Source organism: Sturnira hondurensis, unplaced genomic scaffold (genome assembly GCF_014824575.4).
Source record: "Sturnira hondurensis isolate 20B ecotype Veracruz unplaced genomic scaffold, ASM1482457v3 Scaffold0004136, whole genome shotgun sequence".
NCBI lineage: Eukaryota > Metazoa > Chordata > Mammalia > Chiroptera > Phyllostomidae > Sturnira > Sturnira hondurensis.
Window position 1 is genome coordinate 36,648,079 of NW_028076767.1, and position 19,467 is coordinate 36,667,545.

At 33.6% G+C, this 19,467-nt stretch overlaps 1 protein-coding gene across 1 annotated transcript in view; it reads left to right on the plus strand.

Moving 5' to 3' along the window:
* The window catches only part of CWC22 (CWC22 spliceosome associated protein), a 54,282-nt gene extending 35,715 nt beyond the window's left edge, over positions 1–18,567 (plus strand). The window contains exons 12-20 of the mRNA XM_037044352.1: positions 718–822; positions 2,138–2,219; positions 5,594–5,654; positions 9,454–9,531; positions 10,186–10,338; positions 11,782–11,909; positions 13,501–13,602; positions 13,696–13,910; positions 17,981–18,567. Coding sequence (XP_036900247.1) covers positions 718–822; positions 2,138–2,219; positions 5,594–5,654; positions 9,454–9,531; positions 10,186–10,338; positions 11,782–11,909; positions 13,501–13,602; positions 13,696–13,910; positions 17,981–18,567 — 1,511 coding nt within the window. The remainder of the gene's footprint in view (positions 1–717; positions 823–2,137; positions 2,220–5,593; positions 5,655–9,453; positions 9,532–10,185; positions 10,339–11,781; positions 11,910–13,500; positions 13,603–13,695; positions 13,911–17,980) is intronic.
* The last annotated feature ends 900 nt before the right edge of the window (positions 18,568–19,467 follow it).

Genomic DNA, 19,467 nt, shown 5'->3' on the forward strand with positions numbered 1-19,467 from the left:
TAGGTTTGTAAAATCTGTTATCAGGGTAATAGAGCACAACCATTGGACAGAATACAATTTTAGTTTTAGTTAATTGTTTACTATTAATATGATGACTGGCCTTTATATAGTCTCTTATTTACATCACTATATTCACCCAGTTTTGAGTGTGAGTTGTATTTTAAGAAGTGATAATCCAGTGAAGTGCTTATCTTACCAGTTTTCTTACATGCTTTTAAACTTTGGCTTCTGTTTTACATATAGAAGTTTTTAGATTGAGTGTAATGTTCTTTTTAATAGGTGTCCATTTTAATAAGAATCTCATTGGTATTTATTTGAAATGAATGCTATATTATGCGATTGTTTCTTTTCCCTTTTTGTCTTTCAGTAAACATTCTTAGCCTTAATTCATGCTTTCTGTATTACGCCTGTGTAAACAGACTGTCTTCTTTCCAATGATAAACTAAGAATATTTTGACTCCGATATACTCATGCTCTTTTGGAAACTTTCACCCCTTCCTTTTTCGTGGTCACCTTTTCTCTGTCAGAAGAATGATACATGGCTCTCGCTAGTCAATTTAGTTATAATGCTCTCTGACCGCTGAGGCAGTTCCAGGAGGCCTGTGTGATCAGCTGATAAACTGTTGCACCTTTTTGGATTTCAGATCTTTACAGAATGAATTGCATGGGTATCATTGGCTCATGAATATTTTCCTAATTTTACTTTGTTGTTTTTAGAAATTCTCGATGAGGGAGATAGTGACTCAAACACAGACCAAGATGCTGAAAGTAGTGAAGAGGAGGAGGAAGAAGAAGAGGAAGAGGGAGAAGAAGATGAAGAAGGTAAAAGTATAGCTTATTTAAATAACACTAAAATACTTTGAAATTAATTTAATTCTAATGTAATTCTATAAAACAGTGGTTCTCAATCTGTGGGAGTGGGAGGGTTGCTACTATACCTCCTAGGTGAAGGCTAAGAATGATGTTAAATGTAATTATAAAAGGTGTCCAGTCTTATAAAAATAAGTCACAAGTCTGGACACCTCACAACAAAGTATTATTCAGCTTAAAATGTCAGTACTGCCAAGGTTGAAAACCTTGACCTAAAAGTATTCAACAAGGAAATTCATTTTTAACCTCAGCGTAATTTTAATTAGACATCTTATGTCTTTGATTATAAATGGGGAAAAGGTGCATTCATATTCAGTGCATATAATTTATGTAAACCTGGCATTAATGTGACAAATGAGAATGACTAGATATTTGCTATTCATTTGGGCAAAATAGACTGGGGAAGCCAGATTCTATATTTACACAAAAGTAGGCACAAAGTTCTTTCTTTTCAGCTTTGATTACATTATATTTCACAGAAAAATGAGCTCACTACTTTGGGTGAGTCTCAGTCTGAATATCAGAACATGCCTGTATTCGTCACTACTTGTATTACGTACTTGAAAATGTTAAAAGTATATCTTTCCCTTTTAGGGCGTAATGTATATTTTTAGTTCTGTCTTAGAGTATACTCGTTCTTCTATAATATATTTTATAAAAATAACTTTAATTTTTCCGTTGTCTTTCTTACTTAAAACATCTTACTATTCATGTACTGTATTTCACTTTAGAATTTCTTTGTTTCATGTGAAAATACTGTTCAAATAAACTGAGTAAATATTTAACAGGAAAGTTTTTATGCATTAGATAAGAGAAACTTTTGACAAATGAACATATTTTTATTGGATCCATCCAACTTGTCGTGATAATCTCATTGTTTTCTGAAACTATATTTCTACCCATGAGTTCCAATTTTTCTATATAAAGAAGAAACTATTCAGAACTTTAGAAATAATATTTTGCCAAACAACATCATAAGTGCAGCTTTTTAAAGTAAATGGGCAGGTCTCACAGAAACAAGAATAATTTTCCTGGCTTAGTTCTAGACTTCTCTAAGTTCCAAAGTTATTAAAGTACTTTAAAATATGCAGAAGACTTGAAATAGTTCCTTTGAATTCTACAAAAACTAATTTACACTGTAGAAAAGAATGTTGTTGTTATTAAACTCACAGATCCTAAATGTATTTAGAAAATTACTATGTAGAAATACATGTCCAGTTCTTCACATTTATTTTTGTAGTTGTATAACTTTTTATGTTTCTTTCAGGACAAAAGGTGACTATTCATGACAAGACAGAAATTAATCTAGTCTCATTTCGTCGTACAATTTATCTTGCTATTCAGTCGAGGTAAGATAACTAGTTCAGTTGATTCTTTTCATAGCAAATGAGCAAAGAAGTGGGGTTTTTAGACTCATGACAGAGAACTTGGTATCGTCACAGGGATTCTCAAAGTACCTGCCTCTCCGCCTTCATCCCAAACCCGAGCCGATAGATCCCCACTGTTGGTTCTTTGCTTCAGAAGCAAATTGTCTTTACTTACTTGGAAAGTCTATGTTACAAAATTAAATGGTTGGCATTTTTTGTTGCTCATTTGTTTTAGCCATGCCATTTCTTATAGTGACATATCACTAATAAGAACCAGAAAACAACTCTATATTACAGAACTAGCATATTATTTAATTATGCAGTGGAAATTTAACATTTTATTATTTTCTAATTTGTTTTCCAGTTGTAGTTCTAAGGAGAGAAGCACTGTTATTTTAACTTTCAGACACTGACTTGTGGTACAGATGGAAATGTATATAAATGAAAATAGAAATTAAACTTAGAAAGGTTTTTAGGACCCTTCGGAGCAATATTAACTAAGAACTACTTTCATGCCGTGAAAACAAAACATATTTCCTTTGAAGGCTGTGAGTTAGCTTTTCTTTTTCTTTTTTTTTTTAAGATTTTATTTATTTATATTTAGAGGGGAAGGGAAGGAGAGAAATATCAATGTATGGTTGCCTCTCATGAGTCCCCTGCTGGGAACTGGCCTGCAACCCAGGCATGTGCCCTGACTGGGAATCGAACCGAGATCGTGTGGTGGTTTGCAGGCCCGCGCTCAATCCACTGAGCTACGCCAGCCAGGGCTGTGAGTTAGCTTTTCAAGAAAGTAAATGAAAAGCCCTGGCTGGCGTAGCTCAGTGGATTGAGCGTGGGCCTGCGAACCAGACGATCTCGGTTCGATTCCCAGTCAGGGCACATGCCTGGGTTGCAAACCGGTTCCTTGCAGGCTAACTACCAGCAGGGGATGCACAAAAGGCAACCATACATTGATGTTTCTCTCCCTCTCTCCTTCCCCTCTAAAAATAAATAAATAAATAAAATCTTTAAAAAAAAAAAAGGTCATGTTTATAAAAAGAAAAAAGAAAGTAAATGAAAATGTTAAATGTTTATTATGTCTGTTGTTTTGCAAATCAAACTATTGATTTAGTGGGCACAGTGTTTACATTTTATACTGGAGGAGGAGTGTTTTCTCTGTTTTTCTTTGTCACTAGGTTTTGAATATTTCCACTCAGTGTGATGTAATAGCAGTAATGATTCATAAGTAGGAGTCACCTTGTTTTCAGTCTGTGTGAAAACTTTTTGGCTTAGATTCATCTTCAGAAAGAAAAGTTAAACAGCAGACATTGGTTAGAAATTTTTTTTTGTTTATCTTTACCTATTGCCTTGCCTTTTACATGAAAAAAACACCTATTAAATATTTTTTCATGCAGTATTAAAGTGGAAGATGAGAAATATTTGTTATAGATAACTATTCTTAGAGTTTGAGCTTTTATGTGTATGTCCTTTTTTACAAGTGCAACATCAATAAGTTCTAACAACAGATTTTATTGTTTTAATATTGCCATACTTTGAAGAGTTAGAGTGGATCTCTTTGAATAATTACTTAAAAAGCAGCCCTTTTTTTTTTAAAGTCGACCTAACCTTAGTAATCTCTGAATCACACAGAAGACTTGAAAATGAAACCATTAAGACACAGTGACAGCTACCATTATGTAGTGGTACCCATCACAGTAACTTCTGCCTTATGTTCTGGTATTTGTTAAGAGTTCTCAGCCTCGAAATGCCTAGTAAAGATAATTTCTATATGATAAAAGTTAATGTGCTTAAAAGCTTATACAAATTTTAGGAAAGAAACACAAAAGACTGATAAAAGGTATTTAAAGGGTATGGTTGGGAGACTTATATAATGGAGTATAAAACAAAAAATATTACTTATTAGTCATATCACTAACATGATGTTATCATTCATTAAAGCAGTTGAAGTGGTTTATTTCGTTAAAACAGCGATACTCAGTACTAATGATTTTAGTGAGACACACATAAACAATATTAGTGGGAATTTAAACTCTTCATGGGAAGCTTTTCAGTAGCATGAATCAAGGTCTTAGTGTCTATTCCTTAGTGTCTATTCCCTTCTTTTCCATTATTTTATTTCTTAAAGAAATACATAATGACCTAGAATTATATACAGAATTGTTCAGTACAGAAAAAAGGAGACAATTACTGTTCAACACAAATCATCAAAATATCCAGTTTATGTCACCATTGAAAATTAAGCTAATGGAGTATTGTTATTGATGTGGGCAGGTGGTCTGATACAATACTAGGTGGGGAAAAACTCTATAGAATATGTAGTACTGTGCCCATGGTATTATCTTTAATGGACAAATGGGTAGACAGACTTTAGAAATAATACATTAGGGAAAAAGTCACATCTTTTTAAATCCTTTTTGGTATTGTTATTGAAGTTTCTTAACTACACTGTACTATTGGAGCTTAGTGCTAAATACAGTTTAATAGTGTCTGTTAAATGCACTTTCCTGATATATGTATTTTCCTAAAATAATTTATTTTTCATTTTAGTTTTTTAAAAATTATATTACATTGTATCATCCTGGGTTGTTACCCCGTTCTAATAAACCAAAGAAGTAACAGAAGCTGAGAAATGCAGATGAACTCTAAAACTAAATTCATAATCATTATATTTTAGTCAGTAATTATTTTATACTACTGTTATCAAAAGAGTGAGGGTTTGAACATTGTACAAAAGGTGCAAATATATTAACCTTATTCCTGAATCAAGTTCACATTGAGTTCAGTAATTTTCTTAGGTAAAGCACATGAAAGATACTTTAAATGCAGTGAATGTTTGGTAAAAGCAGTTTTTTTTACTTAGAAGTGCTTTTGGTTGTTTGTTATTTTTATACTTAGTTAAAATGTAGAAGCCCTGTGTTTGGTTGTAAATCAAGATAACTTGGAAAAATGGTGATTGAGCACTTTGTGTCCCATTGGGCTCCTGCAGCATCTTTCACCACGTACTGACTTAAGTTAGAAAGAAATAAAAACCACTTAGCACTGTGATAAAAATTTAAGCCTGCTTGCTATGTCTATGGATTTCCTACTCAGGACAGTTTTTATAAATGGAATCATGTGTTCTTATGTGTCTGTCCTTTTTCTCGTAGGATAATTTAAGGTCCATCCATATTGTAGTACTGCCTTCATTGTAGAGTTAAGAGCTATGTCGTTTTCATATACATAATATACTAATATGAAATTAATTTAAAAAGTATTTAAAACACTATTAAAGTAAGATTCCTGTACATCATTGAGTAATATAAATTAACTGTGCTTCAAGTTTTAACCTAACTGTTATGAGCATTGTGTCTCTACAGTTTAGATTTTGAAGAATGTGCTCACAAATTGCTGAAGATGGAATTTCCTGAAAGTCAAACAGTAAGTTAATACTTTTTTCCTATTAGGAACTATATTGGTTATAAAAATATTAAGGACAGTTAATAGGTTTCATGAATTGAAATAATAACTTAGTACTAAATATTATTTAAATGTAGAATTTCTAGAATTTGCAATGAACGAAAGTTTAAAATAACAAAAGATTAAAATTTAAAATAACTAAAAACTTAGGAGTCCTGGTGTGTTTCATATTTGCTATTATAGTGGGTAATTATTTCATACTACTGTTATCAAAAGAGTGAGGGTTTGAACATTGTACAAAAAGTGCAAATATATTAACATTATTCCTGAATCAAGTTCACATTGAGTTCGGTGATTTTCTTAGGTGAAGCATATGAATGATATTTTAAATGCAATGACTGTTTGGTAAAAGCAGGTTTTTGTTTTTTGTTTTTTTTACCAGTTAATTAAATTGGCTGCTTGAAAGTAATGTGGGAAAAGGATGCTGGCTGTCTGCATCACCACACAGTACATAAATTTCTGAGGGGTTGCCTGTACATCAAATTGTGGTGTAAATGCAATAGGAAGTTTGTTCTTTAATGAATTACCTGGTCCAACTACTTTGCACACTAAAGCATTATTTTGGGGTAGAAATAAAGAACATCATACATGATGTTACATTATTTAATTAGGGATGAAGAATCTGTATCATTTTTTTAAATTCATAAAAGCAGTTCAGCATATACTATGTCAGGCAAGGTGTCAGGCATTCAACAATTTATCAACTGCACATTAGACCTCTTTTAGCCCATAGCATTCTTAGTATCGTAACTCAGTATATATGTGTATTTCACTATTCAAAACATCATAGAACTCTATGCCAAGGATAATAAAGATTATATTAAATAGATTATCTTGGGTATATTTTTAAGTTGTGTTCTTGTGTATGTTACTCCCAGTCCATCTAGACTTTAAGTCCTTTTAACCTAAGTCAAGGATTTTGGGTTTTGGTGGTTTTTTTATTTTTTTTTTAAGCTTGGCATTACATGTGCTAGAATCAACACAGATGCTGGAGTCTAATAGGCTATTGGTTTCTCATTCTTCTAAAAGATCTTGACTATCTGAGCCAAGTTACCATTAGCTGCAAGTTCTTTGTCTTAAGGCTTTAAATATGATCTGTTGCAGGGATTAGCAGACTGGGCCAGGCCACTGCCCATGTTTGTAAATAAAGTTTTGTTGGAATGCAGCCATGCCCATTGGTTGTTTATGGTTTCTTTTGTGCTATAACAGCAGAACTGACTAGGTGCAATAGAGACTGACCATATATATAGCTTCCAAAGCCTAAAATATTTATTATCTGACCTTTTACAGAAAACTGTCAGATAACCTTTTGCCAACCTTTGTACTAGAATCTAGATTCATTCTTAAAATGCTGTAGTATGGAATTTTGAGAAGAAATTATTCTTTTCAAATTAAAAAATGCATACTTTTTTCCCCTCTTAAATTTTGTACTATTATATTAATAATAGTGTACTGTTTGTATTCTAGGTACACTTGATGTGTTGTCACTAGAAGGAAATAAATTTATGAATTAACCTTTAAAATTATAATTGAAACTGAAATTACTATATGATCTTGGTATATTATTATTTGAGGAGTATAATGAAGTCATTATAAATTTTATTAATATTAATCTAGAGGATAATATTAGAACTAACCTCATATATTTTATAACATTTGGAAGAGTGTCTCTTTTTTTATATACTTAAAAGACTCTTCTAAAACAGCTATAATATTTAATTAAAATGTTAAAATATATCATTATTATAAGCCACAGGGAATAACACTTGTAATTGCATTTAGTGCAGGGAGGAAAGTCGTTTGTTTTGTAAGCAGTGCTGACTTTATTAGCAGTACTATCCGCACATTAGCATATTACACTGTTTACAACCTGATTAACTCTTACTGTAAAGAACGTTAGTAGAAAAGCTGACAGTGCCTTTTAATATACAAAATTAGCATAATAAAGCAGAAGTTAGAAAAGCCTCATTTTAAGTTTTTAGTACTATATTAAATTTTGACGAAGTACATCTTTTTGAAACTTAACACATGGATAAACATTTACTTAATTGAGGTAACTTGCAACCAATCTTTAAAAAAATAATAATCTAGCAGTATCAAAACATCTAAAAATTACTCTATATTGTGAAGTGAGGTTGTTGAGCTTGTTTTATCAGCTTCTAGAACAATACTTTCCAAAAGAACTTGCTGCAATGATGGAAATATTCATACACTGTCCAGTGTAGTAGCCACTACTCACCTATGGCCTTTAAGTACTTAAAATGTGTCTAGTGTGATTGAGGAACTAAAATTTTACCTTATGTAATAGTAAATAATATAAATATAGATAACCACATGTGGCTGCAGGCCCCCATCCTGGACAGGACAGTTAGGTATCTGTTTCGTGCTTCTCCAGGGTCCCCTTCCTCTCCCTTACGTGTACATATATGCAATAAATATGTATCGACCTGATTTTTTCATGTTCGCAATATTAACCTAGGTTGCATCTCTAGGTGTTAATAAGCATGACAAAATGTCAGAATTGCTAATTAAAAATATAAAAGTAAATCAAATAAAGGCAAAAATGAACTAAAGGGGTATACATTATATTTTATAAACTTTCTGTTTACAGAAAGCAAATACATTGCAGTTACTATATTTGGAAAAAATAATTTTAAACTTTTCAATAAGAAGTGTTTTGTAGAAAAAGATATTTAGTCAATTTTACAGCAGTGGTCAGAATGAATTTAGGTCTTTTTTATTTTTTCTCTATTGATTTGTCCATGTTGCCTGAGTTTTTTCATCTATGAAATTGCTATAAATCAATAAATCTCTCATTATGATTATTTCAGGGATTAATAAACAATATTTATTAATTATAAATCATCTATTTTCTGATTCTGGATTTATTCCTTGGTTTATTAGCTTAATAGATTTTTTACACAGGAGTTTTTAAGAAATACAGGTAGCTGATTGGACAATATGTTATTCCAGCAGTTAAGAAATTATTCCATCTGTTTGTATAGATTAACCTGTAGACAGATCCATATGCATAACATTTATGTTGAGCCTAGAAAATTCAGCCACAGGGTATGGCTGAATACCCTGTGGCTGATCTTTTTCTTTGTTCTTTTAAATATATTTTTCTCTATCCACCAGACTGTCATTTAAGTTGATATTGAAGCTTGTGCTTATTTACACTTCTGTAAAGACTCACCGTGTGTTACCTTTTCTTTGCTAATTATATATATATTTCCTAATAATTGAGTTTAAATTATTATTTAAGGTATATAACTGCAGGTATATACTGAATTGTTAGATGTATTTGTAAAATGTCGTATTGGTGACCTATATTTAAAAGAATTCTGTATGAAGACTTTCTAAAATAAAGTTTATTTAATCTCTTTTTGCTGTATCTTGTTTCACATACTAGGTTCTCTTAAAGTGGTTCATACTTATGTAAATTTAGAAACAATCTAAATTTAGAAACAATCTAAATTTAGGTTAAATTTGATAATCAATCTAATTAGAAACAATCTATTTAGAAACAATCTAAATTTAGGTTAAATTTGATAATCAATCTAATTAGCATGAATGGTATATGGAAACTGTCAGCCAGACTGAAGGCTTTTAAAAACCACTCTTAGCATGGATTTTTAAATTTTTTTTTCTAATCACTAAAGTTCACAAAGTCTTAGAAGTTTTGTTTATATATTGATATGTAATCATATAACATATATTGATTATGTTTTGAATTATTATTATAATTTTTTCCAAATAGAAAGAACTCTGCAACATGATACTTGACTGCTGTGCTCAACAAAGAACATATGAAAAATTTTTTGGCTTATTAGCTGGGGTGAGTTCTAGCCTCGTTTTTCTTGCTGGAATTAAATGGAGTCACTGAAGGAATTTTTAACATGAATATTGTGAATTAATGTGTCTGCCTTTAGGTCTGGACTAATATCATATCTTTCCTAAAAGTAAATGGTTCTTCGCTTCCTCAGGTTTCCTCACTATGTGCACCTTCCTTCTTTCCTTCTTCATTTTTGTAGTCCCTTACCATTGCCTGTTACTCTTCCAGAACTTTCTGAAATTCTGCATGCTGTGTAAAACACTTCCAAAGAGGACAATTAAATACTGTGTCTCTGAAACCTGGAAGCACCTTCTTTATTCAGGTGCATGTTTGGCAGCACAAATAGAGCATAAGCTAAAATAATTAAATCCAAATTCTGCCTACAGAGAAATGTATTTCTATAGTATACAGATGTATATGTCCATGATTTGTATAATTTGTGTTGCTATGCTTTATATAAAGCATTTTATTGTATCTTATAAATTCTAGGTAGATAGCGTAATGAATATTAATTTCTTTTTTGAGCATCCTATCATATAGCACCAAAAGAATGATGTAGAAGATATTTATTTTTGATTTAGAAGGATTTACTATGCTCATAATGGTATTAATACTCAATTTTTTATGCTATTGACATTCAGTTGTTTTATTTATTAGAGATTTTGCATGCTAAAGAAAGAATACATGGAATCCTTTGAGAGTATATTTAAAGAACAGTATGATACCATCCATCGTTTGGAAACAAACAAATTGAGGAATGTTGCTAAGATGTTTGCTCATCTTCTGTACACTGATTCACTTCCATGGAGTGTAAGTAGATGGAGGTCAATGTTTATACTTCTTCCTGGTCTTCTGTTATTCTCAGATTTGTATTAAGTATAATATAGCCACATTTTTCTTTCATAGGAAATGTACTTTAAAATGAAATATGTGGCAGACTTTTACTATAATAACTGCCTTTGAGGTTATGTTCATGTAACATGGTATCAAAAAGCTAAGTGCATAAATATATGAGAGTAAAAAATAACCATTCTAGATGATACTAGCGGTTCAGACATCACGGTGCTTTGTAATAGCAATGTCTATGAATTTCCTCATGGAAATTATTATAGATTTTTATCTCTCTACACATATGTGGACATTCATGTTAATGTACACCACGGTTTGGCAGTAATGTATTGCTGAGTTGCTGCTCGTTTCCTAAGGGATTGTCACTGCTTCCTCTGGTGAGAGAAACATGAGAGAACCATTTGTCCTAGCAGGATGTGTTCTTTTCAGCCAATATGGAATTCGGTTCAGTGATGGGGAGGATTTCCTGTCACAGGCAGAACAAGGGAAGGTGTTCTTAATGAGGAGTCACGCACTGGACTAGAATTTGAAATGCGTTCTTTAAGCTGGCATTTGTTGTACAACTATGGGTCATTCAACGACCATTTATTAAGCCACCAATAGAAAGAAAGAACATCCAGGAGGAAAGAAAGAAGAGGATCACGTTGTAGAATATCTGGGTCTAGTGGAAGAATGAAGCAACATCATTGAGCTTATACACATGGGATAAATTTTTGTTATATTTTAAGTACTTAGTATGTTCAACTGCATTAATAGGCACTTTGTAACCTAACCTAGGAGCCAAATCATTTTTTTCTTATTTTTTCCATTTTGGGGAACATGAAATTAAAGTTTTAAACCGTTGAAGCGAAAGGTCTCCTGAAACACAACTACGCACACTGGAGGTTGCTTTTATTTATTGATTGTAAACTGTCTTTCTCAGAGCTTCAGTGTCTTCAGCCTCAGTCTTAGCATTCAGGAGAAGCCACCACTCTTTCTGCCTTGACCTTTATGGTGTATTGTATGTGCTGAACAGAACTGTGGTCTGATGTTCTAAATGGCATTTTGCCTCAAACCTTCATATACCCACAGTTTGATCAGTGAGGTTTAGGAGCTCATAATCTTTACTTTAGCATTATATACTCAAGACAATATGTCCTTGCTATAGAAAGCGCATTACTCAAGAAAGAGAATGAACTCAATTTCTGTAGCACCCTAACATTTTTCAAATTAGCACAGAGAAGTACTCTTAAACTTCGCAAAGAAATAGTACAGTACACATCAGCACAAGAGAAGATGTTCAGAGATAATTCTGACTGAAGATGACACTAAATCATAATTTCAAGAGGAACTTTGAGTTATAGATATTGGTCACTTTGTCTTATCTTTTGAACAAATATTTTCTTTTTCAATTTTAATTTTTAGGTTCTTGAATGTGTAAAGCTAAGTGAAGAAACTACTACGTCCTCCAGTAGAATTTTTGTTAAAATATTTTTCCAAGAACTGTGTGAATACATGGGTCTCCCTAAACTTAATGCAAGATTAAAGGATGAGTAAGTTTATCTTTAAGCACTTTTCATTCTTAACTGTCCTAAGGGGTTTTCCTTCAATTTAGGGACATGTTCTCCCTTTGTTATAAAGCAAAAGGTAAGCACCCATGACTTTTCTTCATTAGTTACTGCTCTGAATCTCATTCTGCGGCTTAGGACAACGTGAAGGTTTTAATGATGGCTTCAGTTCAGTAGAGGAAACACAGAATTAATGCCTCTTTTAATTCAGTTAAAACACAGAAAATTATTTTTGTATGCTCACTGGAGTTCTTCAGTGATGAGTATTTATAATTTTATTTTCATTTTTACCCTAATTTTGAGCCTTAGAATAATAATTAGCTTCTTATTATCATGGACAATTGTGAATATTTACAGATGACTATGTAGTGTAATTGTTCAGGTCATTACAGTGAACTGATGTCTTGTCTCAGGACTATTATGTAATCTCTATTCCAGCTTTTTATTTGCTATTTATTCAGGTTACCCATTGCCACTCATATTGGCTTCTGCTCCATTCACATTACTGAAGTTATCCTTTCAAATCTCTTGCTGACTGCTTGTCAGACAAATCAAGTAGTTTTCTCAGTCCTCAGGGCCCTTGAATTCTCAGCCTCACTTACACAGTTGACCAGTTGCTCACTGTGGCGCCTCACTTTCTTCATTCTACCTAACTCTCCCCAGTCCCTGTCTTCTCCTGGGCCTGCCTCTCCAGTGTATACCAGAGGTCTGTCCTGGGTTCTCCATGCTCTCTCTGTGCTACCCCATCCACGCTCCTTGGCTTTATAAACTCATTTTTTGGTCCCTGCCCACTTTCTGAGGCTCACCTAGTAAAGCCCACTCCAGCAAGCTGTGCTCCAGCCAGCCCAGCATTGCCCAGCTTGTTAATAAGCAGGACTGGCTCTTTGTCGCCTCTTCACTTCTATCTCCAGAGCTGGAGATCCCTCTCTTGTTCTGTCCAGCAAACTCTTAATCATTCTTAATCACTTGTCACCTTTTTCTATGAAACAGTTTTTTCTGACTCTGCTGGTTACTCATTCACTATGACACTCAAAACCACATTATATTGTTAATGTTTTTTTGTTCCCCTCCTAATAATTAATAATTACATGCAATCAATAAACATGATTTCTCTATTTTGTTGATTACTTTCCCCTCCCCCAGTGCCTTGCCCAGTGTTGTCTTTGCATGTGTGCATGCATGTATGTATGTGTTAATATATATGTGTATAGATACAACAGAGGAGGATGTTTTTACTTTTCTGAATATATATTCCGATATATGCACATTTGTGTATGTTATAGACATATATCTGTTCTCCTTGTGTGTGTGGCATGTGTACAAAAAAGTTTACTAAAACCTCTGTTGTATAATTACATAAATCAAGTTCAGTAAAGAATGGACCCTACTCATTTCACGTAGATACCATGTAGCCTAACCTAATAAATTACATAAATCATTTACTCGGTTGTATTTTATTTACTAATTTAGTGCGTAGAAAATCTGAACAGTGATTATAAGAACTTTGCCTGTAAGCAGAGAATTTTATCTCTAAGCAATCTGTTTTCTTTTGTTCATTTTCTTTTCTTTTTTTTAGAACCCTACAGCCATTCTTTGAAGGGTTATTACCCCGAGATAATCCCAGAAACACTCGGTTTGCCATCAACTTTTTTACTTCTATAGGTCTTGGAGGTTTAACGTAAGGATTATTTTCAGAATTGTATTTTCAATTTACAGAATTATCTCAGAATCGCCTTCTAAGCAAAATCTAACATGTTATATTTTTAATTAGGGATGAATTACGTGAGCATCTCAAAAATACACCAAAGGTTATCGTGCCGCAGAAACCAGAAGTTGAGCCCGATAAATCCTCTTCTTCCTCGTCCGCATCCTCCTCTGCAGGGTCCGACTCCTCTGCATCCGACTCAGACAGCAGTGACAGCAGCTCAGAGTCCTCCGGCGAGGAGAGCGACTCGTCGTCCGCCAGTTCTCAGAGCTCTGCCTCAGGTTTGGAAACTTGGAATGGACCATGTTCTTTTCTAATCAGTGTATTGCTGGTGATGTTTACAATGAAAGAGATAAATAATTTGACCTTCTTCTTATTTTAGAGTTCAGTTGTTTAAAAGCCACAATTATTAAAATAAATCGTCTGTCACTACTGCAGTCTATGGCAAATTGCACCGTTTACAATGTGAAGGTGACCTTTTGGAAGCCTTTCGTAGAAATGACGATATTTCATATCATTCATAATGTCTGCAATCTAGTCTATAGGAGCTTTCCTGGTGTTCATATTTTAAGAAATTTTGGGTTTTACTTTTAATAGGGAAGCTTTGTGGTAGTTAATGACATGTATCACACACTTAGTGCATGTCTCATCAGTGTACAGCTGCATAGAGAGAACACACCGTGCAGCCAGCACCCAGAAAAGAAAGGCCAGTACCTTAGGAGTCCTCCTTGTTCCCGCTCCCAGTTGCTGCCACTTCTCCCTTGCACTGCCTCAGGGCAGCTACTGTTGGGATTCATAATTTCATAAATCAGTTTTGTCTTTTTTAACATTATAATTATGTAGTATGAACTCTTTTATGTCTGGCTTGTCTTTCAAAATTATTTAGTGAAATTCATCCATATTATTGAATTTATAGTTCATTTATTTCTTTTGCAGAATAGTTTTCCACTGCATGAATATACCTCAGTGTATTTAACATCCTTTTTAGTTGATGGCAGTTTAGATGTAATTATGTTCTGGTGAATACTCTTGTACACATCTTTTGGGACTGCATACATATGCATTTCTGTTACACATGTATTACCTAGAGGTGGACTTACTGAGTTTTAGGTCGTGTGGATATTTAGCTTTAGAAGATACTGCCAAACAGTTTGCCAAGTGGTTATTCCAGCTTATGACCCCATCAGCCAGGTTTGAGAGTTCTTAGAGCCTGGCCTCACCACCACTTCACTGACCATCTTTTCATGTTAGCCATCCTGGTCAATGTGAAAAGGCATTGCGTTGTAGTTTTAATTTGTATTTCCTTGATCGCTAAGGAAGTTGAGCACCATTTTATTTATTATTGATTATTTAGAAATTTTCTTTTTGTTAAGTGGCTACTCAGGTCTTTGCTCAATTTTTTTATGATATTTCCTGTTGATTTATGGGATTTTTTCTGTATTTTGGATGTATATCCTTTGTCGCATATATCCTTGTCTCTCTGCGGCTGCCTGAGCTCTGCTGGTCTCTGCTTCAGCAGCTGCTGGCCAGGAGAAAGTGGTTGTAGAACGTCAGTTTACCTCTCTCCGTTTCTGCTGTTTCTTGAGTCTTGACTCTTCTAGTCCTTATTCTTTCAGCAGCTCTCTGATGCCTTTACTTTTTTACTTTTTATTTTGAACTAATTTTCCACTTAAAAAGATTGAAAAAATAGTACAGAGAATTCCCATGTAGCCTTCACCCAACTCTGCCTAATTGTTAGCATGTTACGTAACCACAGTTCATGTATCAAAACCTGGACATTAATACTGGAACAATACAATTAACCAAACAGCAGATCTAAGTAATTTTGCATTTCACGTTTTTTTCCACTATGTTCTCTTTCTTGTTCCAGGATGCTACTAGGCATTTAATTTTATTTTTCCTTGGTTGTCCACAATCTGTGATAGTTCCTCTCAGGCTTTCCTAATGGCTTTGACACTTGAAGTCCTGTGGTCACTTATTTTGTAGATGTCCTTTAGAATAGAGACATGTCTGACATTTTCTCACTATTAGAATGGGTTTATGTATTTTTGTCTAGAGCGTAGAAGTGATGTGTTCTTAGGTATTGGTGACATTAACATTGATAACTTGATTAAGGTAATGTCTGCTGGATTTCTTCATAGAAAGGTGTTTCTCTGTAACCTGGATCTTGTAGGGAGATAATTTGATGCTATGCAAATCTCCTCTTTAACTTTTCTTCTCTAGTTTTAGCATGTATCTTTGGTTTTTGTCTGGAACACTTATTTTTGTAGTGTTTGCCGAATGATGATTTTTTTCTATTTCTTTCTTTTTCTGCATTTAGTAATTGAATTTCTTCTGTAAGAAAGAATTGTCCCTTCCTCCCATTTATTTAATAATTTAACTATCCATTTTATCAGTGTGGATACATGGATGTTTATCTTATCCTGTGGATTAAAGTCCAGTACTGTCGTTCAATTTGTTCAGATCATTTCAGCTTTGGCAATTAGGAGTTCCTTGAAGTTGACTCCTGTGTTCTTTGGACAGACCCCTGCCCTTTTCCTGAGCACTGCCTGCCTTTATAGCATCTTCAAGATCTTTATCATCCTTAAATAAGAGATTTAAATTTGTGTCCAGCATTTCTAGTTGGTTTTTAACAAGAACACTGGTCTTCCACAGCCTTCTTTATTCTACTTGGAACTGGAACTGGAACTGGAAGTGCTGTAGTAAAAGATTTTTTTCAAATGTCCCATTTTCTGAAAAGGTCTGTGTTGTTTTCTGCAAGGTCAGCTCTGCTTTCTTTCATTATAGTATTTCAGTCAGAATTAGAGATAATCTGATTATATAAAATGCATATTACTTTTTTAATGCATATGTTAGAGAGGGAGCACTTTTTCCTGTAGTGTCAGAAGGTTGGAAGCCCGGTCTTTTTATTCTTACTCCCTGGGTTGTTAGACTTGGAAGTGTTTTTCATACTGTGTGGCAGCCAGATCTCTGGGGCTCTCAGTGTTTATATTATTAGAGCAAGATTCCACTTGCTCATGGGATGTCTTCTTCTTGAATTGAAATATGCTAACATTGTTCATTTAACATTCACCTCTTTTAATTCTGAAGAATTTGTTATTTCATGATCTGTTTTGAGAACAGATGACAACACAGCATGAAGTGCTGCAATAAGGAGGCTTTGCTGATTCAAAATTAATTTGTCTCATACAATTTCAGTAGAGAGCTTTCAGTTTTATAAATAAAATATTAAGTAAAAAAATTAAATAGCATGAAAGCAGTATGAACTGCCCCCAAATTGGAAAATTACAAAGGAAACACCAAAGGTGAGAGGAGATTGCATGGTATTACACGGCACGGGCTTCAGTGTCAGCAGACCACTAGAGCCGTGTGGAGTAGTGTCAGAGACGTTGAGCTAGCGCGGAGCCAGATGGTTTCTGCTTGGGTACCTGCAGTTCAGCTGCACTGCTTCATGGCAATGGGGAAGTAAGTCCTTAGCGGCAAACCCGCTGACTGTTCAAGGGCAGGCATTTGGCAGGGCAGAGACAGGTTGGTACGGTGAGATGTGGGTGGGGGTAGGATGAGGATGGGTGGTCTTGTCTCTCAGTTTCTTCTTCCTGTGCACATGTGAATGTGACAGGAGTTTTGGTCATGTCAGCACCTTTGACTTACATATCCAAACTAAGTAGCACAAATAAAGCAATTAAATTTGTTGTATAGCTGAAAATGGTAAGTTATTGCACTGTGGTTGTTTAATATTTATCTTTGTGATTCAGTAAAATTAAATTATTCACTGCCTTCTTGGGAGAGTTTTCTCAGAAATCAAGCCTTAGTGACTCTTACAAAGCCTGTGATGGTATCTTTTGTAGTCCTCGAATAGCACTGGGAGAAAAACTGCTGTTTTATACAAAGTGATTTTTATTTGAAGTATATATATTTATGCTGTTAAGCAAACCCAGCTGTTCCACTCCCTCTCACCTGTGAGAAGTGATGTTGCTGGTGTGTGTGATCACTGTATTTTGATTGTGTACCAGAACTGACGTAGTATTTCATAGGACGTAATGCACATGGACTGGAATTTCTGTTTTTGAATAAAATGTGTAAGTGAAAATTATTATCATCACTTCATAAAAGATTTTACACTTGCTGTAGTTAAAACTTTCTGTTAACTGTTTTGAGTCTAAAATCAAAACAATACTTTGGTAACTAATGTTGACATATTGCATACTCTTAAAATTTTTGTGCAGTGTTCTGTCAGACTTTTTATTCAGTTAGACCAGTTTATCTGAATTAGTAAACCTACATTACACTAATAAATGTGTTTGTTAAATTACGAAATTAAAGCTAACTATATTTTACTTTACATGTGCAGCTAAAGCTACAAGAAAGAAGGGACAAGGCAACGCCAGAAGTAAAGAAGTAGATAAATTGATCAGGAAACAACAAATAAATGATAGGAAACAGGATGAAAGAAGGTCAGAGCCAAGGCACCAAGAAACAAGAACTGAAAGAGAAAGAAGGTCAGAAAAACTCAGAGATAAAAATTCAAGGGATCCAAATTGGAGAGATCCCATAACAAAATACACTTCAGACAGAGGTGTTCCTTCTGAACGAAATAGTTACAGTAGAGTCATGAATGACAGAGACCAAGAAATGCACCTCGATGTGGAAAATAAGTATGGTGATCCCAAAAAGAAGAGAGGAGAAAGAAGAAATTCTTTTTCTGAAAATGAGCATAGACACCGAAATAAGGACAGTGAAAATTTTAGAAGAAAAGACAGATCAAAATCAAGAGAAAAGAATAGAAAACATTCGGACTCTAGAAGCGATGAAGATAGGTATCAGAATGGTGCCGATAGGCGATGGGAAAAATCTAGCAGATACTCTGAACAATCCAGAGAATCGAAGAGAAGTCAGGAGCGGCGAAGAGAAAAGTCTCCAACAAAGCAAAAAAAATAACTACGCAAAATTACAGAAACTCAACATGCCTTATTCAGTCCAAACAAATAATTTTTTACATTGATTAATGAACTTCATAAGAGTTCTTGTATAAAGTACTGGTTTGTATTGTACAGTTAAAAATGTTTTCATTTTAACATGGTTTATATAATTAATACATTTCAAGGCCCTCCACATAAAATTATTTGAAGAGAAAAGTTTCACTGGAGAGGGATGTACTTCTTGCGTATATTTTGTTAATAAAATGATTAAATACATTTATTGAATCAGTGATTTTTTTTCATTGACAAATTTTTTTCTGATGATAATGTTTCCAGTTGTCATAGAAGTATTATAATGAATTATTACTGGGTTTTTATTTGTAATTGAAGACCAAAATAAGTGAACTGTTTCAGTGTAACATTTTTGCTTTGTGAATGAGATGCTATGAACTTTCTTTGGGAGTCACCTTTTTTAAAAAAAATAGTGCAGTTATTTCAAGTTTCATATTTTGTCTTGAACAAAAAAGGTATATATGATTGTTTTTCACAAGTGTTTTGGTGAAGTTGGGTGTATTTTAGTCTTAGCTGTGTATTTTAGTACACAGCTATATTATTTATAATTAAAACTTCTCTCATTTATAACATTTCTTTCTGGACTGCTAAATTAATGTTTAGTTGTAATTCTTTGTAACTAGTGCTTTTTTCAACCTTGAAGTTATTGTTGGTGAAATATAATTTTAATTTTTTATTTGCATTAATACCAAATTGGAAAACATACAGTCATAAGAAATGTCAACAACCTAACTGAAATAATTCCAATTTTTATAAGAATTTTAGGAGTTTCCATCATTGTAACTCTCACCGAATATTATGTGACCATATTATTATCACTTTTTAAATAAAACATTGCCACTGAAAT